The sequence below is a fragment of the Lepidochelys olivacea genome (assembly GCF_965140295.1).
Source record: "Lepidochelys olivacea isolate rLepOli2 genome assembly, chromosome: 22".
Classification (NCBI taxonomy): Eukaryota; Metazoa; Chordata; order Testudines; family Cheloniidae; genus Lepidochelys; species Lepidochelys olivacea.
Window position 1 is genome coordinate 15,864,347 of NC_140432.1, and position 26,354 is coordinate 15,890,700.

The window sequence follows — 26,354 nt, forward strand, 5'->3', positions numbered from 1 at the left end:
CCCGCCTCCTCCAAGACTGCACCGGTTTAATATTTAAACAAGACAGGAGTCTTCCCCTGCACCCATGAGTCTCAGCAAGAGAGAACAGCTCCCCTCGGCTGACCCCTCCAGGTCACACCTCAGCCAGCCCAGCAGTAGGGGGCCATGGGGTGAATGGACTTGGCCACGGTCACGCAGCAAGTCAGTGGCGGAGCTGGGAATGGAACCGAGGAGTTCAGGCTCTCAGCCCCAGCCATTAAAACACCCCCCCACCCCCTTCTTCAATAAGGATAAGTGCAGGTTCAATAAAGATAAGTGCAGGGTCCTGCACTTAGGACGGAAGAACCCAATGCACAGCTACAGACTAGGGACTGAATGGCTAGGCAGCAGTTCTGCGGAAAAGGACCTAGGGGTGACAGTGGACGAGAAGCTGGATATGAGTCAGCAGTGTGCCCCTGTTGCCAAGAAGGCCAATGGCATTTTGGGATGTATAAGTAGGGGCATAGCGAGCAGATCGAGGGACGTGATCGTTCCCCTCTATTCGACATTGGTGAGGCCTCATCTGGAGTACTGTGTCCAGTTTTGGGCCCCACACTTCAAGAAGGATGTGGATAAATTGGAGAGAGTCCAGCGAAGGGCAACAAAAATTATTAGGGGACTGGAACACATGAGTTATGAGGAGAGGCTGAGGGAGCTGGGATTGTTTAGCCTGCAGAAGAGAAGAATGAGGGGGGATTTGATAGCGGCTTTCAACTACCTGAAAGGGGGTTCCGAAGAGGATGGCTCTAGACTGTTCTCAATGGTAGCAGATGACAGAACGAGGAGTAATGGTCTCAAGTTGCAGTGGGGGAGGTTTAGATTGGATATTAGGAAAAACTTTTTCACTAAGAGGGTGGTGAAACACTGGAATGCGTTACGTAGGGAGGTGGTAGAATCTCCTTCCTTAGAGGTTTTTAAGGTCAGGCTTGACAAAGCCCTGGCTGGGATGATTTAACTGGGAATTGGTCCTGCTTTGAGCAGGGGGTTGGACTAGATGACCTTCTGGGGTCCCTTCCAACCCTGATATTCTATGATTCTATGATACTCAGGACACAAAAAGAAGCTGGGAATCTGGGCTGCCTAGTTCAGGCTTGTCTCTCCGTATCCCTGGCCCATTCAATCCTTACCCTCTGCTGAGGATGTCAATGGTGGTTGGTGGGTTCTATGGATCAGCACTGGGACGACCCAGATCCAGTTCACACAGGGCACCAGTCAGCCATCCAGAGGAATGACTCTAGGTCACTGTGGTCCCAGGCCAGCGCAGAGAGGGTATCCTGGAGGGGAAAGGCTCCATTGTCCACCCCTCAACCCAGCTGAGGCAGCCAGGCCAGCCACAAAGCCAACCCCCGGTGGTCCCATGCCTGAAACTGCTTCATCAGGTTAAGGCCCTGCAACCCCCGATCCTTCTCTCCTACCGACGAGCCATAAGGTGGGTCTCTTCCTCTTCCCTGGATTGCTTCCCCACACCATGCTCACATAGCCTGGCTACGGCACAATCTCGAATCCCCTCCCCCCAATCCCCAATCAGCCCATGAAGTGCCAAGGAAATGTCCCCCCACCCCTCCCGCACAGAAGTACTGCAGGGATGGGAGCGGGTAGTGCTCCCCAGGCAGATGGCAGGAGAGATGTGGCATCGGTTCGGGAAGGCTCTGGCCACAGAAGAACAGACCAGTTTGGTAACAACTCACGTTTGTGGAAACAAAAGTGGTTTAGTTTCAATGATACATAGAACTGCACAAAGCGTCCAATACTGGGAACCACCTCCAGAGCTGCTCTGCCCTTCAGCCTGCTGTCCTGCACTGGGCCTCGTGCTGCCTTAGTCCACACAACCCTCCCCCCAGGATGGATTCCCAGGGCCCGATTCCCCTGTGCCGTCATTGAAACCAGCGCACGGCGGGTGTCAAATGCTCCCTGATCAGAATGGGAGCATTCGGCAGCCACTGGGCCCTGGAAGAAAGGACTCCACAAGGTCCAGGAGACTCGGGCCCTTGGTTGATCAACTGGCTCTCAGCCCTCTGGTGCCCTTAAGAGTCTTGCCATGCAAACCTGTCCTGTGTTTGGCATGACCGATGGCCGCACCATTCTCAGCCCTCGCGGAGTTCAGGCTGCAGTCCCCCCTCCCTTGGAATACAAGTGGCTCCCTTGGAGCAGAGCCAGGGTCTCACCAGCCGTGGCCATGGCCGCTTGCTGTCTGGGAATGGCAGAGGGGTTCCCAGATGGAGGCACAGGGCAGCTCCCAAGGGGCAATGCTCCCTAGTCCTTCCACGGAGGCCCCAGGCTCTTGGTGTTGTGGTTTCACTGTAGTTCTACTTGGGCATCGCTCAGAGGCAGCACGTGAGAGTGCAGGGTTCATGGCCTCAGTACACTCCAGGAAGGGAGGCCAGGAGCTGCTTGGGAAATAGCCCAGTGAACCCTAGCACTGAGCGCGTCCCTGAGGTACCTGTGGCTGTGCAGATGGGATCCCAGTGAGGGAGCGACGGTGCCATCTAAAGCCTGGGCCAGTGCTGTGCAAGCTTCCCCCTCCCCCGCCTCCGACCAGCTGCTCTGACCACACCCCGCCTCCTCCTTTTCTACTGCCCAGCGTTGCCAACACACCTCACTCCAGGCCTAAAATAGTGCCTCCTGCTGTCCTGGCACTGGGGCTTCTCCCGACAGGACCCCCATGCCCTGTGGTGCTGCAAGTAACTACCTGCTCCCAGCCACGCAAGCGAACCCTGCTCTTGGGGTGGTGGGGGTGGTGAAATGGTTAACAGAGTGACTCCCTCGGACCCTGTTAAGTCCTTATGTCCATTGCATCCTCCCATCCTGCTCATGGAGAGGTGCGTGGGGGGGTGTTAGAAGGTTCCCTGCTGGATTTTAACCAGCATCTTCTTGACCTCGTTCTCCACCCGCAGGAACTTGGCCTTCTTCCAGGGGTTGCCGGTCTGCCGGCGGCTGCACTCCAGGTCCTGCAGCAGCAGGCTGAGGTGCTGCTGGACCCGCTCGCGGTCCCAGTTGGGCAGGTTCTTCTTCACCACGCTCAGGATGAAGGCCCAGTAGTCGGAGACGTCGGTGCCCACTGTGAGGAACACCAGCACCTGGACGCCGTCGCGGTCCTTGCGCAGCGCATGCAGGGCCCACTTGCCCTCCTCACTGATGTCGTTGAAATACAGGCTGGGGAAGGGAGAAGCAGGGTTATGGGGCCATGAGGCATCCCTTGGTGACCAATGAGAGAGGAGCATGGCGGGGCAGTGGCCAATGAAATGAAAGGACAGGAGCAGCCCCAAAGGGCAGTAGCCAATGAGTGCAGGCTCAGAGAGGAGCCGCAGCCAACGGGCAACGAGTGGACGAATGGTGGCCACTGAGGGACAAGGCCTCAAGCAGCCGCATGAGGTAGTGGCCAATGAGAGACAAGCATGGGACAAGGCAGTGACCAATAAGGGACAAGCACTTGTGCAGCCATATGGGGCAGAAGCCACTGAAGCAAAGTACGGGCACAGTGACCAAACAGAGAGAAGCATGAGCTATGGCTCAGGGGAGTAGTGGCCTATGAGAGATGAGTGGAGGCACAGTGACCAATGAGAGACAAGGACTCTAGCAGCCATGAGGGGTTGGCCAATGAGTGACATGCTCGGCCGCTGTTGACAAGGAGCAAGTGCTAAAGCAGCCACCAGCAAGGAGCCGATATGGGGTGGGGGGAGCACCCAGAGGGAGAGGGGCCAGGTCTTGTGGGCTGGGAGTGCTGCCAAGGAGGGAAGCTGGTGCCCATAAAGGGGATGCCGGGCTGGATGCCTGAGCTGTGGCTCCCTGGTCTGGGGTCATGGATGGGGCGGGGAAGACATTGACCTGGCTGTATGGTGAGGGGAAGGGACTTGGAGACTCACTGCACTTCCTTCAGTGTCGCATGCCTCTTAGCCACCTCCACCAGCTCCAGGGCTGCCTTGTCCGTCACCGAATTGTAGCCCACGTTGAGCAACTTTAGGTGCTGGTTCTGGGCCAGGTGCTGAGTGATCACTTCCACACCCTGGTTCCCCAAGGAGGTGTGCAGCAGGGACAGGTGTGTCAGGGAGCGGTTGCCTGCGATGGCCTCAGCCAAGTACTTGGCCCCCTGCTCAGTCACGGGGTTGTCCGAGAGCCTGAAAACAACACAGGAAGGTCACAGAGGGAGAGGGGGCAGCCAGGAAATGGGGCTGCCACCCCAACAGGCACTGACTAGTGGGGTGTTTACTGCTCATACCTTAGTGCTGCAGGACATGGGGTGACAGAGGGTTCTGGGGGAGAAAATAGCTTGTCCCCCTCAGAGCTGGTTAGGGGAAAAAAAAGGAGGAAAAAGAAAAGAGGGGTTTTCCCCCCACCACAGATAATTTCAGCATTTAAAAAAAAAAGTTTTGTATAAATTTTCATTGGAAATTTTTTGATTTTGGGCAGAAATTTGATTACCAAAATATTTCAATTTGGAAATGCTGCTGCGGTGCCTCGTGGGAGTTGTAGTTCAGGTGCCTCATGCTTCCATTCTCCACTATAAGCTGGGCTCCCTGGTTGGACTACATCTCCCATGATGCAGTAGGGTTTCCCCTTTTGGAGTGGGAGGCGGAACTTCATGGGATTCCCTGGCCATGATGCATCATGGGAGATGTAGTCCAGCTGAGGAGCCTGGTTCATAGACGAGAATGGGGACATGAAGCAACTGAACTACAGCTGCCATGAGGCACCATAGCAGCTTGTTGAAATTGGAATATTTTGGGGTTTGGAGATAGGACTGTTCAATTTAAAAGCAAATCACTAGAATTTTCTATGGAAAGTGAACACTTTTTGCAAAATACTTCATCTAGCTGAAAACCCAATTTTCTGTTGAAAAACGGATTTGACGGAAAATTTTCAGTTAGCCCTAGCTTTCCCTTTATCGCAGCCTTGGCGGGGGCATGCCACAGCTTCCTTTCTGTGCTCCTGCTTAATAGGAAACCTCCCCCCATTCTTCCCTCAAATGCCTTCCTCAGCTCTCGGTACATTTCCCTCATAATCCCTTCACCCACCCCGTAGAACTGACACCACCCTCCCCTAACAACATGGATGGGGAAGATGTTTGAGTCAGGCAGCGTTCTGTAGTCCTATACAGCTTTGGCCTGGCAGCCAGCTCCCCCCAGCCCTGCCATTGTGCTGCAGGGAGTTTCCGCTCTGCCTGAACCCACGCTAGAGAGAACCGCAGGCTAAGCAGGGCTGCAGAGCCGGGAAGGGAAGGGCTGCAGCAAAGAGTGTGAAAGGGACAATGAAAGACGATGGAGCACACCAGATATTGCCTCCATGGCCAGGTGCCTGGAAAACCCTCTTGATCCAGGCCCCTTTGGCAAAGCTAGGTCCAAGCACTTTAAAGGATCCTGCCCAGTACACAGACCATGGGGACCAGCGGCTTCAGCTGGCCCTGAGCTGAGCGTCGAGCCTGCTTAGTAAGGGCCAAAGTAACAACCAGCAGGCTCTGCCCCCAGCCTTTCCTCTCAGCCATTTGCTTACCCTCTAATACCTCCCCTCTCCAGGATCCCTCAGACTCAGGCCAGTAACAGCGGGGCTCAGCATGCGGCTTGAACTCCTGACCAGGAGATCCAGAAAGCCATGACCACAGGTCAGCCGAACACACTAAGGAAGTGACCTCACCAGTTGGGGTAGGTCTCAGAGAGAGAGTCCTGCTCCGGGGGACAGGCTCTTGTTTTCCTGAGCACACTCACCGCAGGGTGCTCACCACACACTTGTCGTGCAGCAGCAGGTCCCGGATCTCCCTGCAGGCTTCAGGGCCCAAGCTGTTGAGCTGCAAACTGAGACAGGGCGAGAGCAAGAGGTCAGCAGTGGCGCTAGTCAACCCTTCATGTTATGGGGCCAACACCCAGCCCCTCCCCACACATGCCCCTGCTGTAGGAGTACCGCACTCTGGCCCTAGAGGGCGGAGTAGAGGTTATTGCCCTACATGGAGGGCATGTAGGTGCACCTATTACAGTGTGACTCACACCCACCTGCTCACTAACACCCCCTCCACCTCTCCTAGCCTGCCAGGCACCCCAGGACTAGGAAGGAAGAACCACAAGGGGTGAGGTCTCTCCTGAGGCAACCCAATGGGAGAGGCAGCCTGCGTCTTGTGGCCAAAAGCACAGAACTGGACTCTTGGGGTTGTTCCCTGCTCTGCCAGCATGCAGCCTTGGGGGAGTCATTTCCCTATCAGTATTAACAACACTGAACTCCCTCCCCTGCAGTCCTGGGAATGTCAGGCTTATCCAATTAGTGTCTGTGAAGCCATTGAAGGGTGCTATGTAAACGCTCAGTATTACTCCTGGCAGGCGCTACCGAGTTATGGGTCAGCCATAAGGCAGCCATCACCTCTGCTTGGAAGATAATACAGTATTTTTTCCCCAAACAGGGAGAAAGTGCTCCCCATTTTCATGCACAGACCAGAAGAGGGGCAGTACCAGCCAGAAGACTAAATGGCACAAGCTCTCAGACAGAATCCCAGAGAGATGTACATGGGAGAACAGTCCCCAGCAGGAAGGGAAATTCAGATGTTGGAGGAGAGAGAGGGAAGGATCCACCATGGATTCCCTCCCTGATTGTGTTTGTATTGATTCTTCTCTGGCCAAAGGGATGGGACATTTTTTTCAGACCCACTGTATTTTCCTTCCCCTCTTTCTTTCCTGATTGCAGCTTGCCGCCTTCTGGTAGAAGGTGAGATTGCAATACCAGGCATATTTAAAAAACGAGACTAGGACAAAACAGGAGCAAAGTGACAAGAAGAGAGTCTTGCAACTGGCCAGGACCTGGACTAAATAGGTCTTTTCCAGCTCTAGATTCCACCTTTTCTGCAGCCAGACAGGATCCATGGAGGGGGAAAACAATCAGAGGGGTGCAAATTTCTGAACAGGCCATATTTTAAAAAAATGCAATTGACTGCTTTCCCCAATCACTTCAATATCCAGTTCAAAACTGCCCTTCTCCATTATACAACCCACTGTGGTATCACCGCAGCCATCTCACAGATCTTATCTAACATCCCATCCCCACACCAATAATCTCCTCTGTCTCTCCGCATCATCTCAACAGAGATGGCGCAAGAACCTTCTGCTCCGCAGCTGCCATTGTCTGGAATAGTACCCCTCCTCCACATTGTATCTTTCCATCTTGTTCAAGTCTCCATCACATTCCAAACCCAATCTGGAAGCATCTCATGGCCCCCTTGTCCCTATGTCTTAGTTTCTCTCTCTGATATCATTCAACTCCACAAAGCTTATGGAGAGTCAGTGTGTACCAAAGACCCTGCACGGAATAGAGATGGAATATATCGTACAGGGAATGGATCACTTGATGATTACCTGTTCTGTTCATTCCCTCTGGGACATCTTTGCATTCGCCACGGTTGGAAGACAGGATACTGGGCTAGATGGACCTTTGGTCTGACCCAGTATGGCCATTCTTATGTTATTCTCTGGTACCAAGTGAAACAGTGGGTCCAAGATACTCTAATGATCTTAACTCTGATCTAAAGTAAAATCTAATGATGGGCAAATGGCTTTCTCCCTCTCTCCCCGCTCTGCTTCTTTAATAAAAAGTTAGCAGAGCTGGCAATATAATCTAAAAATTACTTGAATGGATTTGTGGTGCCTTTAGATAGAATTCCACAAAAGCAAGGGCCCTGAAAAGCAACAGGAATTTGGGAACTGACAGCTGAAATACGGAGATGAAAACCACTAGAAGAGCCTTGATGCCAAGTACGGTTCAAAGAACAGCTGAACAGCAGCCCACAGAGTTCTATAAAGGACCCATCATCTGTAAAGAGTTGCTATCCATTGAGACTACTAGTCCCAGCATGCAATAATCTAGCATGGCTGCTTAGATCAAGGAGCATTGTACACTGATTCATAGTCTCCATGGTCTGTATCTTCGTATTTAAAACGGACAAAGGCAGCAACTCTTTACATCAGGTTTCTCAAACTTCATTGCACCGTGACCCCTTTCTGACAACAAAAATTACTCCATGACCCCGGGAAGGGGGACAGAAACCCAAGCCCTTCCGCCCCAGGCAAGGGGGCCCAAAGCCACAGCCCGAGCCCTGCCCCCCTGGGGGAGTGTGAAGCTGAAGCTTGAGAGCTTCATCCCTGGGCGGTGGGGCTTGGACTTTTGGCTTCAGCCCCAGGCCCCAGCAAGTCTAATGCCAGCCCTGGCAACCCCATTAAAACAGGGTCACGACCAACTTTGGGGTCCTGACCCACAGTTTTGAGAACCACTGGTTTACACCATTGTACGCAGCTCTCAGGCTCCAGGCAAGCTGCTGATGGGAGTACAATCAAGGCATCCCCAGATATAAATGGATGACCTAGACCCCGGGCAGAATCAGAGAAGGAGGCACTCACTGGAGCTTCCGGCACCGTAGCAGGACAGGGAAAAGAGTTCTCAGGCTGTTGACATCAAGATGGCATGAGCTCAGGTTAAGCTCCTCCACCTCATGGCTGGTGGTGCCCATGACAGATGCCAGAATGGAGCACTTGAGTGGGGTCATCTTGATGGAGGAGAGGTTGATCGTCCTGAGGGAGTGGATGGCCTCAGCCGTGAAGCGCTCGTTCTGGAACTCATGCAGGAAGACGAGGTAGTCCATCAGCTCGGATGGGGGCAGCCACTTGCGGCTGTTCCTGATCATGGTCTTCTTCATAGCGTTGGCAATCTCAAAGGCTGCCAGGTTCTTGATGGAGCAGCCAAGCTGCTCCAGGAGGGCCCGGTTGCGGCGCGACAGGAGCCCACCCATGAAGATAGGGAAGAGCTCAAAGACTTCATCATCCGGTGCCTCGTCAGGGTGGTGCTGGGGGCCCTCCACCCCCAAGATGCTGGAGTTGATCTGGTCTAGCACATCGTCATTGAAGTAGTCCTCCTCCTTGAACATCTCCACCGCCATGGTGTGGGCAATGGTGTCGCGGTCCTTGCCACTGAGCCGGTTGAAGAAGCGGGGGAACATCTTGAGTAGGCCGAAGAGCAGCGGCAGGATGCGCAGGGGGAGGACCTTGGAGACGATGCTCAGCACCAGAGTCACGTCCTCGCTTACCTTGCCGATGACCTCAGACACCTCCTTCCCCACCCGCTGTGCCAGGGTCTTCTTCTCGCCCAGCACCACGTAGAGGGCTGCCAGGTACTCCTGCATGGCAGGGATGGTGAAGACAAAGGTGTGCTCCTTGCCCGGCTGAACGCAGGGCGTGAGGAAGAAGCGGAAGACGTCAGTGCGGAAGACATTGAGGAGGTTAAGCTCACCCTCCGTCTTCATCTCCACTTCGAAGCACTTCTGCAGGTCTTCATCCGAGAAGCAGGTCTGGCGGGAAATCACCCCCTCATGGGCCAGCTTGCCCACCGTCTTGGCTACGTATTTCATCATGGAGACGTTGGTGGGGTCGGTGCTGTCCAGGATCTCCCCGCTGAAGTTGAGCCGCAGGAAGCTGGTGTAGATGCCCGTCAGGGTCTGGCCGGGAGGCACCGACTTGGTGAAGTAGAGGAAGTGCAGAGTGGTGCAGACCAGCCAGCAGTAAGAGGGCAGGAAGCAAGCAGCCGCGATCTGGTTGTGGCGCTCCAGATTCCTCGAAAGCATCTCCACCAGGTTGTCCCGCTCATCCGAGTTGCTGCTGCTCCCGCTGCCGTTGCAGCCGGGCTGGCTCAGGCGCATCTGGAAGTACTGCTTCTGGAGATTGGTGTCAGAGAAGCCACAGATCTCGGCGTAGCGGCCCACGTACTTGCTGGGGATCCGGCGCACGGCGGATGGGCGCGTGGTGACGATGATGCTGGCCTGCAACCAGAGCAGAGATGCACAAAGCTGGGATTTAATACAGTCCCTCTCTTTCTCTGTCAAACCATTACTGGCCTGATCCAGAGCCCACTGACCTCAATAGGAAACCTCTCACTGGTGTCAGAGTGCCTTGTGTCAGGCCCTATATGACTAAATGACTTGAGGAGGAAGGGCAAGGACTGGATGGGATTAAGGTGATGATTACCTCAAGGCTGCTGGTTCACATGCAGCCCAGGGCAGCAGTGATTTAACATCATCGCTATCTGAGGCTGGGTGTGAGGGGAGTTTAGGGGATCTCAGTCCGGCTGATGGACTCCCACACATTGCCTTTTTCTACAAATCCCTCATGCCGCAGCCCGTACTGATGGCACAACAGGTCAGAACCGCCAGCACTAAGATGGGGCATGTCGTGCCACCTTAGCAACCCCCTCCGTTCATTCGCCTCACCCCTCCGCCGACACCCATTCCCCCATGCCTTCTGGATTTGCCACCTTCCATTTAGGCTGTCCGTTCTTTGGGTCAGGAACCACCTTGGGGTTGCATTTGCTATGTTACATCGATAACTGCAGGTTGTCAAGAAACAACCCTCCCAGCTGGCACGGATCGGCCTCTTTGTTCCCAGCCTGTGCAGGGAGGCCAAAGACTGAATGAGCTTTGAAGACTGGACTCCCCTCTCCCTCCTAAGGGCCATGAGGGGCGTGGGTGTCCTTCCAGCACAGGGGGTGTGGGGAAGCTCCTTGCTGTGCCTTTTACCAGCCAGTCAGGGCCAGTAGAGGCCCCACCAAGGAGTGGGTTCTGGGCAATGCTCCCGGGATCCCCGTTTCTACCTGCTCACAGCACCGGGTGGGGAGGAACACCAACCTCTGGCAGCAGGTACTTCCTCAGCAGGTTGACCACGATGGTGGAGGGAGGCACGGCCTCGTTAGGGTCGCAGCAGAGCTCAGTGCCAGACAGCCGGAAGTCCAAGTTGAGCCGCTCCAGGCCATGGAGGATAACGAGCACCTTGAGGTTGGTGGAGCCCAGCAGCGGCAACACCTCCTTGAGGTGCAGGTACTTTTTGGTGATGAGGCGCCGTAGCGAGACGGGCACGTTGCTCTGGGACAGGTCCTCGCAGGAGAAGGGGATGACCAACTCGAAGTGGGGCAGGCGCCCATGGCACCAGTCCACCACCATCTTTTTGATGAGGGTGCTCTTCCCTGTGCCCACTGTGCCGTACAGCACCACATTCTTCACCTGCTGCCCGCAGGCGTCCGCGTCGAACAGGTTCTGGAGGCCGATGGTCCGGCTACAAGGGGACTGGAACTGGTTCAGGATGGTCAGGTCAGGCGAGGGCTTCAAGATCTCCTCCAGGGAGCTCTCCCTGATGACCGGGTCCACGTGGATGGTGTCCAGTGAGAAGGATGGGCCGAACTGCCTCTCCTCATTGGGCTGGTGGCTGAACCAGTCAGACAGGCTCTTCCGGTGCTTCTGAATGGCGTCTGAGGGGTCGGGGGGGGGGGAGTAGAGAGATGCTCACAAATACGGGGCGGGGGGGAGGGCGAAGGCTGTCTCAAGTTTCCAAATTGCTGGAGCCCCTCCAGTACCCCCAGCGCTAGAGTCCCGCAGCGCAGTCCCGGCACCGGCTGCTCCAAGCACTAACAAAGCCCAGGAACCCCCGGATCCAGCTAGCTCCCCCCTTCATTCCTGTATTGGAGCAGCACTCGTGCTGTCCACTCCCCACCCCCACAGCCCAACCTGACCTGCCAAGACGGTGCCTTTAATATTGCTTTGTACAGAGGTAACATTTCCCCATCTAAAGACCCCCCCAGCACACTACGAAGGGTTGGAGGGGCATGGTGACCCTCTCTGTTTCACACAGGGTGAGGAGCCCGCTGGCTCCAGGGCCCCGCAGCGAGTCAGCGACAGAACAGGGAATAGAACCCAGGACTCCTGACACTCTGTCTCCTTTTCTAACCACCGCACCTCACCCGGGTCAGTGACTGCATCCCAGCCTGCTCACCTGACTCCCAGTCCCGAGCACACCCTACCACCTCAGCACTGCCCCTCTGTGATGGGCTCCTACAGCGTGGCAGAAGCACGGGGCCTTACCGGAAGAGGCCACATTCCTCAGGGCCATCTGGCCAGGCCGGGAGGAGCTCGGCTGAGACGCACTCTCCTGGAATCCTCCTTGGTAGCGAGCAAAGCTCCTGCAAGGAAGCAGGCAGGGAATTGTTGAGAGAGCAAAGCCCAGAGTGGGACAGCAGAGTCTGTCCCAACGGCCCAGAGCTGGGGCAGGCTGCAGCTTGAGTGAACCTGGACATCCCAGCCAAAGACATGGTTAGCTCACCAGCCAACCCCTCAGCCCCGGCCACAGGGAAACTGCCTCCCTGCCAGTGACAAAACACTTCCGAAACGAAGGAAGGGAGCAGCTTGTGTGCAAACACAGTGGTGCGAGAAGAACTGGGGAAAGCACAACTGCAGTAGGACCCATGTCAGCTCCAGGGGCATTGTGGGAAATGGGGAACCTGAAGACAACAAACCAGGACCTGCTTCTTCCAACTCAGCCCAAAGAGAACCTCCCCTTGTTTGAGCTCTGAGCTGCAAAATGTGCCCACTTTATCCTGAGACCAGGTCTGGTTCCAGCAGGAGCCAGGCAAGCTCCCCCCAACCTATCTGTCTCAGGCCTGCCATCGAGGGACCCATTCAGGAGTTCAGTCTGCACTCAGGCTTCGATCTCTCCTCTGAGCCAGAGAACAAGGGGGGGCCTGTTAGTGCCGGGGGCTGTTTGTTATGTGAATACTTGTCCACTGGGAACTGGGCAGAGGCCAAACTCATTTCATAAGGACCACCAAATAGCAACAAGCCACCTTATATAAGAATGGACCAGTGTCCTGTCACCAACAGTGGCTGGGGCCAGATGCTTTAGATGAGATGAACAGAAAAGCGCAATTATTGAGTGAGCCATCCCCTGTCGTCCACTACCAACTTCTGGCCATCAGAGGTGTAGGGGCACCCAGAGCATGGGGTTGCATCCCTGACAATCTTGGCCAATAGCCTTTGTGGACCTACCCTCCATGAACTTATCTAGTTCTTTTTTGAACCCAGTTATACTACTGACCTGCACAGCATCCCCTGGCAATGAATTCCACAGGCTAACTGTGCGTTGTGTGAAGTAGTCCTTCCTATTGTTGTTTTAAACCTGCTGCCTATTAAGTGCATTGGGTGACCCCTGCTTGTGTCATGTGAAGGAGTAAATAACACTTCCTTATGCACTTTTTCCACACCAGTCATGATTTCATAGACCTCGATCATCTCCCCCCTCAGTTGTCTCTTTTCTAAGCTGAGCAGCTCCCCACACATAACCTTCTGTCATCAGCTGGGGTGGGTTTGAATGGGTTGCCTAGGGGTGACAGGCCCCTTAGCCTGTTCCCAGCCTCCCTTAGCCTGTTCCCAGACTCCCAGAGCTAGTCCCTCTGAAAGATCAGGAAGAGCCCAGCTGAGAGGGCCTCAGCAGCCTCCCCCCACCAAAGCCATGCATCCTGGGGCAGGATCTCAATTAACTTTAACACCCACACCGACAAATTAGACCAATTGCTTTATGTGAGGGGAGCTGCCTTAGCCACCCACCCCTTGCACTTGGGTCCCCTTTACTTCATGCCCCTGCCAGCTTCCGCAGGCGCTCCAGGCCCTACCTGGAGGGGGACATTTTGGAGCACAACCTGCCAGCTGGGTGAAGCATCCTCCCAAGGATGAAGCTGCTCCTGGCACCTGAAAGGAAGGAATGCAGGAGGTCAGAGAGAGCAGGATTGAGAGAGATACAGGATGGTGTCCGTCGCCTGCCACCCGCCCCCCAGGGTACCGACCCCCGCTTAGCACCCTTCTTCCTCTGCACTCCCAGAAAGAGGAGGAAGGAGCCTTGCTCCAGCAGCACCGGAGGCCCAGACAGCCAGGATGTTCTGTGCACCTTCCCCAGGGTTCTGGCTCCATGTGGCCTGGACCGGACCATGCTCCATGTAGTGTGCATCTGTGCACGGCCAGGGAACAGGATGCTAAGGCAGCGATGCCAGATTCGAGCCCCAGGGAGACACCTGCCTGCAGAGTCATGGGCTTATGTTCAGAGCATAGGCTTGGGAGACAGGAGCTCCACTGTTCAAATCCTGTCTCTGCCACTGTCTTACTCTCTGGCCTTGGTATTTCCCCTGTCTGTGCCTCCCTGTGAGGGACAATACTCGCCCCCCCAAGGGGGTTGTGAGGATCAATTAGCTAATATCACAGAAATCATAGAAATATCAGGCTGGAAGGGACCTCGAGAGGTCAGCTAGTCCAACCACCTGTGCTAAGGCAGGACGAAGTAAACCTAGACCATCCCTAAAAGGTGTTTGTCTACCCTGTTGTCACAGAGTGTGGGGGAGTCCGAGGCCTGTACCCCTCTTCCTGGGATTCACTGTGACTCTCAGCCAGCCAGTAAAACAGAAGGTTTATTGGACAGAAGGAACACAGTCTAAAACAGAGCTTGTGGGTACAACCAGGACCCCTCAGTCAAGTCCTTCTGGGGGAGCAGGGAGCTTAGACCCCAGCCCTGGGGTTTCCTGCGTTCCACCACCCAGCACCAAACTGAAAAACTAACCCCCCCCAGCAGGCTCTCTCCTGCAGCCTCCGTCCACATTCCCGGGCAGAGGTGTTACCTCCCCCTCCTGGCTCAGGTTACAGGCTCTCAGGTTTCCCATCCCCAGTGAAACTCCCCTGCCACATTCCCAGGTCAACACTCCCCCTCTCTGCTGCATCACACCTGCACTTAAAACCCTCCGATGACGGAGACTCCCCAACCTCCCGAGGTAACCTGTGCCAGCACTCAACTATCCTTAGAGAGACAGAAAGTTTTTCCTAATATCCAACCTAACTCTCTGTCACGGAGTCCCTGGGCGATGCTCTGGAACTGCTCCCCATGAAACCAGTCAGGACGCTGGGGCAGTCTCCTTTCTGTGAGCAGCCTGTCTGCAGGACACACAGCTCACACAGCTCCCACCTTCCTGGGTCTGACCTCAGAGCAGTCAGCCTCCTCTGCCCCTCCGTGCACTTCCCACAGTGAGTCCGCCCAGGCGGGGTCCTGGGGAAGCCAGAGGGTCCTGCCCCCCAACTTCGCAGTCAGATGTGACACTCAGCCAGCCAGTAAAACAGAGGTTTATTAGACAGGAACATGGTCTAAAACAGAGCTTGTAGGTGCAGAGAACCGGACCCCCTCAGCTGGGTCCATTTTGGGGGGCAGTGAGCCAGACAACCATGTCTGCCTTTCACTGCATTTCTCCAGCCAGGCTCAAACTGAAAACTCCCTCCAGCCCCTCCTCCTCTGGGCTTTGTCCCTTTCTGGGCCAGGAGGGCACCTGATCCCTTTGTTCTCCAACCCTTTAGCTCTCACCTCGGGGTGGGGGTGGGGGGAATGCCAGGCCATCAGTTGCCAGGAAACAGGGTGTTGGCCATTCTGTGTGTCCAGACCCCTGCACATACCTGTCCTCTAGGGCTCTGCAATGATCATACAGCCTTACCCCACCACCTAGATACTTAAGAACTGCACAGGGGAAACTGAGGCACCCCCACACTATTCAGAGGATACATTAAGAACAAAAAGAAAAGGAGGACTTGTGGCACCTTAGAGACTAACCAATTTATTTGAGTATGAGCTCAAATAAATTGCCAGTTTCCACAGTATGCACCCGATGAAGTGAGCTGTAGCTCACGAAAGCTCATACTCAAATAAATTGGTTAGTCTCTAAGGTGCCACAAGTCCTCCTTTTCTTTTTGCGAATACAGACCAACACGGCTGTTACTCTGAAACCTGACATTAAGAACAGTCCCACTTCGTCACACTCTCCCTTGTTGCAAACTTAGCTGAGTCCTTGTTGTCCTGCCCTCGATGGACAAGGAGAACAACCTTTTACGTATTGGCAGACTTATCAGGTGCCCCTCAGCCTTCTCTTGACGAAACATACCCAAGTCTTTCAACCTTTTCTCAGAGATCAGGTTTTCCAAACTTTGAGCATTTTTGTTGCTCTCCTCTGGACTCTCTCCGATTTCTCCACATCTTTCCTAAAGCGTGGCCCCCAGAACTGGCCATGGGTACTCCAGCTAGGGCCTCACCAGAGCCAACCAGAGTGGGACAATGACCTCCCGTGTCTTACTTAGGACACTCTTGTTAATACAGGATGCGATGCTTTGCAGACCCTGGGCCTGCTTTGGTGCAGATCCTGCTGATTCCAGTGGTAGCTGCAGGTGCTCAGCTCCTGTAAAAAGCAGGCTCTTTCTAAGTGCTAAGTTATGAGCAAGCATCGAGGGCACCGCATCACATGAGCCAGAGAATTCTTCCCAGCAGTGGCACAGCCTGACCTGCAAATAACCTCCCAGGGAATTCCCCCACTGAGGTCTCTGCCTCCTGGTGCCAGGGCATGTGGGAATATCTCCCCCCAGTCATCCACTCAGGACTGGATTTTCCACTTATTGCCCCAATGTTTTTCCCCTTCTCTAGCACTGTCCATCCACGCAAAGCACTTCACTAAGGAGGTCACTACCATTAACTCCATTTTACAGATGGGGAAACTGAGGCACAAAGTAGTCAAGTGACTTGCTCAAAGTCATCCAGTGAGTCAGTGGCACAGCTGGGAATAGAACCCAGGAGGTCTGTCTCCCAGACCCCTGCCCTGCACTGCCTCTATGTAAACTAGAAGGAAACACTTTGCACAAACACCACCTCCCCGCCAGAATGGTGCAATTAGAAGTGACATAACTAGGCCAGCAAGTCTCCTCTGACAAAGCAGCACAGACTGGCTGCAGTGTGAGCTGGGCCCAGGCAGAACTGCTGCCATCCCAAGCCCCCAAAACCCAGCACCCAACCTTAGACCCACCGTGCTTTTGTCTTAACGCAGTTTCATCAGTGGGGAATTCACACACAGGACATGACTGTGATATGGCCATGGTCACTAGGTGAGTCGGGGCAGCGCCAGTAGAAGAACTGGGCTCCCAGCCCCTTGCTGTAGTCTCTAGACCTTCCCACCCTCTCAGAGCCAGGAACAGAACCCAGGCATCCTGATTCCCCTGCCCCACTCATAAGATCATGCTGCCCCAGAAGGTAGAATCCAGTGATTCCACCTGCAGCCATAACAGGGAGCTGCAAATTTCACTCCAAAGGGATTGGGCTCTGGGGAAAGCCAGGTAAGAGGCTTCTCACCTCAGCTGCTCTCACCCAACGGCTGCTTACCTGGTGCAGAGCTGGGGGACAGCAGCATGCACGTAATCTCTCGGCCTCCGAGCTTGGGGCCCTGGATCCTGCTCCAGCGGGTCCCAGCCTGGGGCAGACATCTCGGGCACTGCATGGCAGGGGACTTGCTTCAGCTGAAATGCAGAGAGCAATCACTTGGGGAGGTGGACCACCCCACTGCGGTGCCCCAGCTGGACAGGCTGGGGTCCTCAGTCCCACCACTGAGCTGTGTGCTGTGAGGGCCAGGTTAGCAAAGCCCAGCCTACCCCAGGACACACCTGAGGGCTAAGGAACCAGCATCATCTTGCATGAGCAGAAGCCCAAAGCTTGCTTCATTCACCCTTCCTCCTTGGGCTCTCACACCAAGAGGCAAGCATAAATAGTGCTCTCCCCACCAAGCAGAGAGATTAGCAATCTTGGAGCAGAGAGGGGGCCCTCAAGACAGCTCTTCCCTGTGCAAACCCATAGTATCAGGCCATCCGCTCAGTCTTCTACCCTGTCTGCAGCACTGGGGAGATCCCCTTCCTGACCTCTGTAGTGATTAGCTGGTGCCCTGCAGCTTTACTGCACTTTGGGGGCCTCCGTCTCTTCTCACACTGGTTTAAATGGATTATCACAGGGAACGGATGTGAGCAAGAGAAGAGTCAAGCCCATTGTACTGGTGGGAGTTTTTTGCCACCTGAGTCACAAGCAAAGGAGGGTCTCTGGGTCAGGCAAAACAATAGTTCTAAGCACGTAAGGTTCTTAACCAATCACCTGAGCGAGGGGCTGCAGCTGTTCTCATTCAGTTAATTTAGGGGAAGAAAGAGACAGAGCAGGAGGTGAAGGAGCAGTGTCACTCCCCCCCCTTCAAAATCGTGAGTCAGGCCCTCCCCACCTGAAGATCGCACTACTTATTCAATAATGACATTTGAGTCTTTCTTTACCTTCTTGGGGATCCAGACTTCTCTCTCCTGACGAGAGGCTTCACATTTAGTTTGGCTGGTGCTGTTTAGAGAGTCTCCCACAACCAGGTGACTCCAGGGGTAGGGGCTTTAAGAAAGAGATCAAAGGTGAGAGTCCCGCTGACATGGGGAGTGTTGGCAGCTAGGGTGACCAGACAGCAAAGGTGAAAAATCGGGAGAGGGGGTGGAGGGTAATAGGAGCCTATATAAGAAAAAGACCCAAAAATTAGGACTGTCCCTATAAAATCGGGACATCTGGTCACCCTATTGGTAGCTCTGTAGTGTTAGAGGAGAGAAATATCCATCCTCTCCCCCTTATGCCCTCCCCCCTCCAAATACCTGAGTGGTTACAGGCTTTTCCCCTTGGCCTGTCAGTGACAGTCAGGGGAAGGACAGGCCGGTGACCTTCTCTACCAGACAGATCCCAGGGGCCCACTGAGGAGACCGTCTCCTGCTGCATTCATGTCTCTCTCCAGTGCTGCAGTGGCAGCCGGCACAGAGTCCTCTATCCTGAGCCTGGCAGCCTGTGCTGGCTGCTCTGTTGGAGAAATGAGACACAGGCTTAGGGCAAACCCGTAGCCTCCTCCCCTTAAAGCAACAGGGGAGAGAGACTCCAGCTGTCAAGCTGAAATCTGGCCTGCTGCTTTCAGGCTTGCAGAGAGCAGCGCTCGGGAGCGCCCTACCAGGGGCTGCATTGGAGAGTCTGGGCCAAAAACAGTCAGGAGTGGGGTTGCTGCTGCCATCCATGTTTGTCAGGGCTGAATGGATCCCCACCGAGCAGGTGTGGGGCCCCCTTGCTCTGCACACCTGTTGAATGCAGCGGGAGTTTAGCAACTCTGAGGCAAGGGTAAACTGGAGCAAGAGTCAAATTTAAAGCGGAACAAGCTTGTTTCCAGCCCAGACAGCTGCTGCCAATTGCTGAATCCATGATCTTTGTGAGCAGCCAGAACAGGAGAACATATGTGTCCAGGGAACACCTGGTTCATCCTCTCTCAACTGACTAATACCAGTCTCTGCTCCAGGCCATGTCTGACTGTCCCCAGGGGAGCAAGTTGTGGGCATTGCCTCCTCTGAGGCTTCTCAGTGCTGGGAGCGGGGTGCCAGCCCTGCCCTTCTCCATCTGCGCTGTAAGGCTCAGGGACTCCTGCCCAGTGTGAGAAAAGGAGTTGGTCGTTGCATCTGGGTTTAGCTGTGGCTGGGTCTGGGGGCATTCCATCACTGGTAGATGTAGGGAGGGCACTGAAGGGTTAACAGGTGACATGCGAGCAGGGTGTCTTTCCCTCCCCAAGCTGTCATTACCTGGGCGGGAATCCCCACACAGCAAGCTACTCAGCCTCGCCTCACCTCTCCTCTGCCTTGTGTTTCAGGCACCCTGAGAGTTTCCAAACCACACAACAGGAAACCTCTGGTCCCAGGGAAGCTACCTGGGCTCTGGGCTCTCCTGTGCCGCCCTCTTGAGTGGGGCCGGAGCTGCGACGACTCACCGAGCCCTTTCGGATGCTTTTCATCTACCCATCTCAGAGCCCTTTCTGAAGGAGGGTCTGTCTCATTGATTATGCCCATTTTACTGCTGGGGAAACTGAGGTACAGAGCAGGCCCATAACAGAGCTGAAATAGAACCCAAGAAGGTCTGGCTTTGGAGTCCCTTGTGGTAACCACTAGACACTTTGTTAGCAAAGCTGGGACTAGAACCCAGGAGTCCTGACTTCGAGTCCAGGGCTCCATGCCCACCCGACTTCACGGGCACGTTTTGCTGTCCCCTATGCTCCTGTAACTCAGCAGACCCCTGAATTTGAAAGGCAGGGTGCTGTGAAGCCCACTGCCTGGGGTCCCAGCTGTTCTATTTCTATCAATAGCTGGGCAGGGATGCTGCTCTGGGAGGGGCATGTTTGGGGTGAAACCCAAACTGGGTCACAGTGTCCCAGAGCCACCAGTCTAGGGACTTACTTTTGCAGCCTCTGCTCAGGGCAGCCCCACAAGGTCAGCACAGAGGTCCCTGCTGCCATGAACCCCACAGACCCCGTTACCATTGCCTAGGAGAGATAAGCCAGTTTCCTGCTCATTCTGTCTTACACGGTCCCCGCCACAGAGCAGAAATACACCAGTCGTTTCTGTTAAAAGCCAGCCCCTTGCTCAGAACCCAGCCCACCAGAGAAAGCCAGAGATGAAGGAAATCAGGGCTCTGGCTTCTGAGCCGCTGTGTGCTCGGACTAGGGGGAGCAGGGACCCAGCCGGCTCAGAGAATGGGGACTGAGGAAAAATGAGACTCTGGAAGATCAAAAGTTACCTAGAGTGTTTTCTCAGCCAGCTGCTGTGTGTTAGTCCCACAGCCTTCGGTCCATTTGGAATCGCTCTTCCCCACCCATCACTGCATGCAGTTGTATCTCTGCCATCCCTGGCAGCTGTTAAATGTTGCCCCGTGCCAGAGAGCGTCCCTCCCTTTCCTTTCTGTGTTTTTAGTTCGTTCTCTGACAGCTTCTCTCTGGCTGCTTCCTTGCAGCTGTAACTTCCTGCAGCTCTGGCCCCTCCCACCGCCTCTACAGCTGGGGAAGCTGCCAAAAATAAGCCGGGGTGGTGAAACCACAGAGAAGGAGAGGGAGAGGAGAGCAAAAGACAGCTCCTCCATTAGCACTGCGAAAGTTATTCCGGTGCAAAAAGGCCCAGAGCCTCAAAGTCAATGGAAATCTATGGCTGTTAGGAACCTAAACACCTTGGAGGATCTGGGCCAAAGAGGCCGATTCTGATTGCATGCCAGTTTCACGCCATTGGCTTCAGGAGCATCACTCCAGATTTACACCTGTAGAAATGAGGGCAGAATCAGGCTCAGGTCCTTGCTGAAACAACTTTACTAACACACCTGTGCTGTGCAGGCTGATGGCACATCACAATCATGTGGCATCATTAAGTATAAATTCGAGAGTCTACACTAATCAATAGAGCAAGCTCTGTGCAAGGCCCTCCGGCTATTCCCCATGGCCATAGCGATCATTGGTATGGCTTCAGCACCGAAGGAGGGGTGCATTGGGCTTTACAAACCTACCCAGGCAAGGAGCTGGTGAATTGTTAAGATGCTTAACGCAAAGAGCAATGACGACAGACAGTAGTGGATTCAGGGGTAGGGGGGGGACAGGACAAGGGGGAGGAAATATGGCTCCTGAGCAATCTTTATTTTAGCTGTGTTTGGAAGGACCGGCGAGTCCTGTTTGAAGCAGGGACCATCTTTTTGTCGTTTACGTCCAGCACCGCGCAGAGCGAGGCCCTGATCCCTGACGATGGCTGCTAGGCACTAAGATAACATCATTCATAAATAACAATGACCATTGCTGTTGTTATGGTTGGGGACAAGGCCCTAAGAGGGATTTTGCAACTCACCTGTTACAGTCTGTGGTTCCACTCTTGCAGCTGCAGGGAACAGCTCCCAGCAGGCAGGAACATGGGTGGGATGGAGTCATTCTCCACTTCCTTCCTCAGTATTACAGGCACAACTGTCTTTTGGGGTTTGGCACCCAAACACCCATCCGTTTCTAGGGAAGGTTTCGCCCTGGGAGGTGACTCAGAGCTTTTCTGGCTTTTCCTGTCAGCCCAGGCGCTGAATGAGAAGGGTAAAAATGCAACAGCCATCCAGTGCCTCGAGCTTTGCACGGATGGTGGTTACTGCAGCAACACTGAGGAGCACTTGATGGGGGAAGCTCCCAGGTGCTCCAGTCCCAACCTTTCCCAGAAGGAAGCGGCCTAGGGACAGGGCCCTGCTCTCCCAGGCCCAGGTGAAGTGCTATGGGGAAAAGAGGCGGGGGCATTGACTGGGGGAGCTCGCAGACATGCCCGTCCCAGTGTCTCCCAACAGGAGCCGTGTCAGCCCTGTGTCGTATGCATTCTCTCATGTGCCTGTTTTCACTGGGCGAGGGCAGAATTCCAATCCTAAATGACTTACACTGGCAACAAATAACCGGGAGACCTGCTTGTCTACTTGACAAGAGAAGCCCCTGGGTCTTACCAGGGACAGGAGAGAACCTCCTGCATCCTGCCCTGGGAAGTGCCTGTAGGAATCATCCTCCCCACTCCCCACAATGAAGACAAAGCTGGATCATTAAACACCATCTGACCTTGACCCCCTCAGAGCAGGGTTAACCCCCTGCCGTATGTTGGGTCTGGCTCATGTGAGGTTTCTCCTCCGTCAGCCACACTTGCCGAGATGACCCCCACGCACTCTCAACCCCAAACATTCACCACCATACTCACACCCTTCACACCCGCGCATCCCTGCACACGCTCACAGCTCTACTCAGGGCATGTGCACCTGCATCGCTGCACACAAAGCAACACACTCCACACGGGCACACGCACACTCATACCCCTGACCCTACACACAATACACATGAGCTCACAACTGCACCCCCAAAGAAAAAGACGCCTGGTTCCCTAGCCACTCAAAACCACATGCCCACACCCAGCCCAGCCTGTACACACTGGCAAACAAATTCACTGCCTAGACCCCCTACACACATGCGCACATGCCCTTCAGGCCCCCAGAGACGGAAAAGGCGCTCTGACATGTACAGTATAAATATAGGTTTTATTAAGGGTGTGAAATCCAACGAGTACAGCTGGCATCTCAGGAACACTGAATTAAACTGCAAAATGTCTGCCTAGCTGCTGACTCCTGTCACCCTGTGAATCTGGATGGTGGTCAAGATTAAACTAGTAACGTCTCTGCAAAGACACCATCATGAAGTCAGGAGCTACAGACAGACTATACCTGCATGTGTGTGTGTGCAGACAGCACAATCCTCTTCACTGGAACTGACCCTCATCAGGAAAGAGACATGCCAGTTTCCCAAGGGGAGCTCTCAGGCTGGGAGAGATTTGCTTCCCTTTCACCACTTGTTTTGAAAAGATACGCAGAGGGCCAGGCTTGGGGAAATGATAGCAAGGTCATGTGGATCCACGTAGCCACCTCCAGTGAACAAAGAGATCGCAGAATGTGTCCTGAATGCTGGCAGACAGCGTGTCACACCTGGCCGCTGTAGCAAAGGGTTTGCACATGAAGCCATTTAAACAGACTCACGGTGACTGTTAGCCATGGTTGGAAACACATTGGTTGTGGGACGCGGTCCCAATTAAACAGACACACCTCTTATGATTAGGTGGCCCGTGACAGATTCTATTGGCCAGACCTCTCTATGCTACACACGTATACACACACACACACACACGCACTCCCTATACAAACCCATCTGGTTATACAAACATGAAGAACACTTGAAAAGAGACTTAGAACACACACACACCAGCCATGTTGAGATATCGATGGGAAACATGGAACAGCTGAGATAGCCATGTGACACTCTCTGGCCCAGGAGCTCACTTGGTGGCTGGATGACACAAACTTTGTCCACACGGATCGAAACAAAACACGTTTATTGCCTGATTTGAGGGGAAGGTGGAGACCTGGAAATGCGCCCGCCCACCCCATCCATGGCCCAGCCTCTTCCCTTTGCAAGCCTTAGCACCAGTGGTTTGATTGTGAATCTGCTTCGCCTGTACGTGTGAATAAGAGTATCAGGGCATGCAAGTGTGCCAGACTGTATCAGAGAGTATGTGTGTGTGTGCTTATGTGAGTGCCCGGAGAGAGAAGTTGCAGTGTTGCATTCATGCCTTTGGATGGGAGTAGCTCTCCCGGTGGGTGGAGCAGTTTTAAAGAGAAGCTAAACACATAAGGTCATTCAGGTTATGTTGCAAAGCACACAAACCCTAATCAGCAGCCTGAACAAGGACTTGCTGTCCATTAAAAGTGCATTGCAGCAGTGGTTCCCACACTTTTTACTGGGGTGATCCACCAACTGCAGTTTCTTTTTTTGGTGACGTACCATTACATTTATGCACCCTCTGTCCCGGCACCAGAACCCGAATCCCAGCCCTGTGTGTGGGGAGGTCCTGGGGGAGGGGCTGGAGACCAAGTCTGCCCTGTACTCCCTCCCTCAGTGGCGACTCCTGTCCCGCAGGACTGGGTCCTGCTCCCCACTCCGAGTGTTGTGAGCTGGTGTACCAGTCACAACGCCTGTGACCCTGTGCGCCAGTCACAACGCCTGGAGCAGGGAGCCAGGCCCAGACCTGTGCAACAGGAACTGCCTCTGTGGGGTGAGCGCAGGGCAGGCTTGTCTGCGACACCCACCCCCTCTGCTGGGCCTCCCCTCTGCACCAGGCAGGGAGAAGGGTATGTTCACCTAGGGCCCAGTGATGGTTTAATACAGCCCTGGATGTAACGACCCATCTAAAATCTTCCCGTGACCCACTGGTGCATTGGGACCAGTGTTTGGGAACATTACAGGAAGGGACAGGACTGGAAAATGGAGAGGGAGGGGGCAGAGAACCCTCCCTTGCCCGTAACACTCACCTCCTGATTATCCCAAAGAGACATGCAGGAAGGACTTCCCTACCCAGAGAGGGGGCGCCAAGCCCTGGTGCCACACAAATTGGCATCCAGAAGGAACCTAGTGCCCCCCAAAGTGACTGGCAATGTCAAGCGCCCCAAGGAGCATGCTCTATTAAAGTGCATCGTAGTCACTTGTTACAATCCTAGGAGCAGCGGGCCATGTGAAAGAACTTGGTGCAACAGACAAAGCTCTGGCACGCCCAGCTGCCCTCTTTGGAGCACGCCCTGCCACCAACACCCATGCGGACGGGAATTTCATGTCAAACTCCCCGGCATGGGAGGAGGCCCTTTGATTGCTTTTTCTGATCCCATTTAAGGAAGGAGAAAGAAGAGACAGGATTGCATCAACCCCCCAGACCACATATCAAAAAAGAGCCGGCATTATTACTGTGAGTGGCGGGTCACAACTGCCTGACCTCTCCCCATCCTGCCGAGAGGAACACAAGTCACAGCCCGCACCCTGTACGGCTGGCATGTTGTGACGCTAGGGGAGACAGGAGGGAAAGCCCCCCTGCCTCATCTTCCCAGGGCAAGGAGAGGTAGGCAATGGGGAGGCAGGCAGGCAGAGAAGGAAGGAGATGGCATCCTCTGGGCTACACAGCTGTCCCTGACCTGAAGCAGCAGCTTGGCTGGAGTCTCGGGCAGCAAGTCACAGAGAAGACTCCACTTCCAAGCAGGTTGGAGCAGACCGGCCTTCCTCCAGCTGCATGGCCACGGCGGCTCGCTGCCTGGACTGCTGCCAGTGACATCCCTGTGTGACCCCCCCATTAACACTGGGAGGAGGGGGCAATCCCCCCTGCCTATGAAGCAGCACCCTGCTAATCCGACTCAGACAGGCAGAGCATTTCCTCACCTCCGAACATTAGCAGCATTAACCATCTCGCATACTGGACCATGGGCCCCGTCTCCGCACACGCCCTGGGAAGTGCGGGTAAAGGCGCGCGGTCACTAAAGCAGCCAGCTGGGAGGTGCTTGCCCAGTCTCCCTCCATCCCTGGTTGACAGCAGGCGCGATACCAAAGGGGCTGAGGGCAGGTGGCCTTCCAGAGATGAGCTCTCCACCTGGCATTGATCCGGCATAGTAGGTTTGATGTGCCGGTGCTCCTTTCACAGTCCATACAATCAACAGCATTGTGCGTTCAGTGCCGCTCAGAACAGCTGCCATCATGGGCCTGGGAAAGGGGGCACCCCAGCCAGCCATTCTCCCCCGACCCCGCAAGCCAGGGGTCTGTCCCACACCCCATCTGTAAAACTTGGGACGGCACCTGACCATCTGGAGAATGAAGCCAGCTAGAGCAGGCTGAGTGAGGCACCGTGCACAGGAGGGTGGCTGGGACGGGAGGCTGACGGCCTGTACGAACTAGAAAAAGTGCTGGCCGGACAGCTCCAGAGCCTTGTAGGTATCTACAGACCAGGGCAGCCTAGGCAGCAGCCCCTCCCGTGCCAGCACACCCCGGCTTTCCTCAGTCCCCTGAGGGTCAGCCCATGACTCTGCTACCCAGCCTGGCCATGCCACCCTGATGGCCAAACACAGGACTTGTCAGTGGGGCTGGTTTGCTGTTGTCTCCCTTTCCATATTCCCCCTGAGGTCATGGATTATCTAGTTACCAGGGAATTGGGGCCTAGGAGTCTCTGCCCAGCAATCAGCCTTGACCCCAAAGCTCACTCAGCAAGTCTGGCTGGCTCCACCCGGGGACCCCTTGTGCTTTGTATTCAGGAGTCAGTGAGCAATGCTTGCCCCCACACAGCAGGTCAGAGGTTAGTGAGCCCAGGGAGACACAATCCAAACCTCGGCAGCCAGGGTCCCACACCGAGGCTCACAAGCCATAACCGACCTTCCGAACCACCAGACGCACCAAGCTGGTCCCGTCTCTGAGCTGTGCTCCTGCAGCATGGCCATGGCCCACTACCAGACAAGACGCAGGAGGGACGCAGCTTCCGGAGACAGGTGGGG

The 26,354-nt window shown here is 54.7% G+C and overlaps 1 protein-coding gene across 3 annotated transcripts; it reads right to left on the bottom strand.

Annotated features, from left to right (window-relative positions):
- Positions 1–1,716: 1,716 nt before the first annotated feature.
- Positions 1,717–20,473, bottom strand: NLRX1 (NLR family member X1). Of its 3 annotated transcripts, none has more exons than XM_084611746.1 (10): positions 20,256–20,473; positions 17,951–18,056; positions 17,025–17,158; positions 13,468–13,543; positions 11,885–11,982; positions 10,658–11,274; positions 8,385–9,796; positions 5,718–5,804; positions 3,882–4,133; positions 1,717–3,171 (listed from the first exon to the last, which is right to left on the bottom strand). In XM_084611746.1, the coding sequence occupies exons 3-10, from the start codon at positions 17,137–17,139 to the stop codon at positions 2,853–2,855; spliced, it is 2,976 nt and encodes a 991-aa protein (XP_084467872.1). In that variant the 5' UTR covers positions 17,140–17,158; positions 17,951–18,056; positions 20,256–20,473; the 3' UTR covers positions 1,717–2,852. The 3 variants fall into 3 exon arrangements, with proteins under 3 accessions (XP_084467872.1, XP_084467873.1, XP_084467874.1); XM_084611747.1 differs by lacking the exon at positions 20,256–20,473 and adding an exon at positions 18,308–18,509; XM_084611748.1 differs by lacking the exon at positions 17,951–18,056.
- Between the last annotated feature and the right edge of the window lie 5,881 nt (positions 20,474–26,354).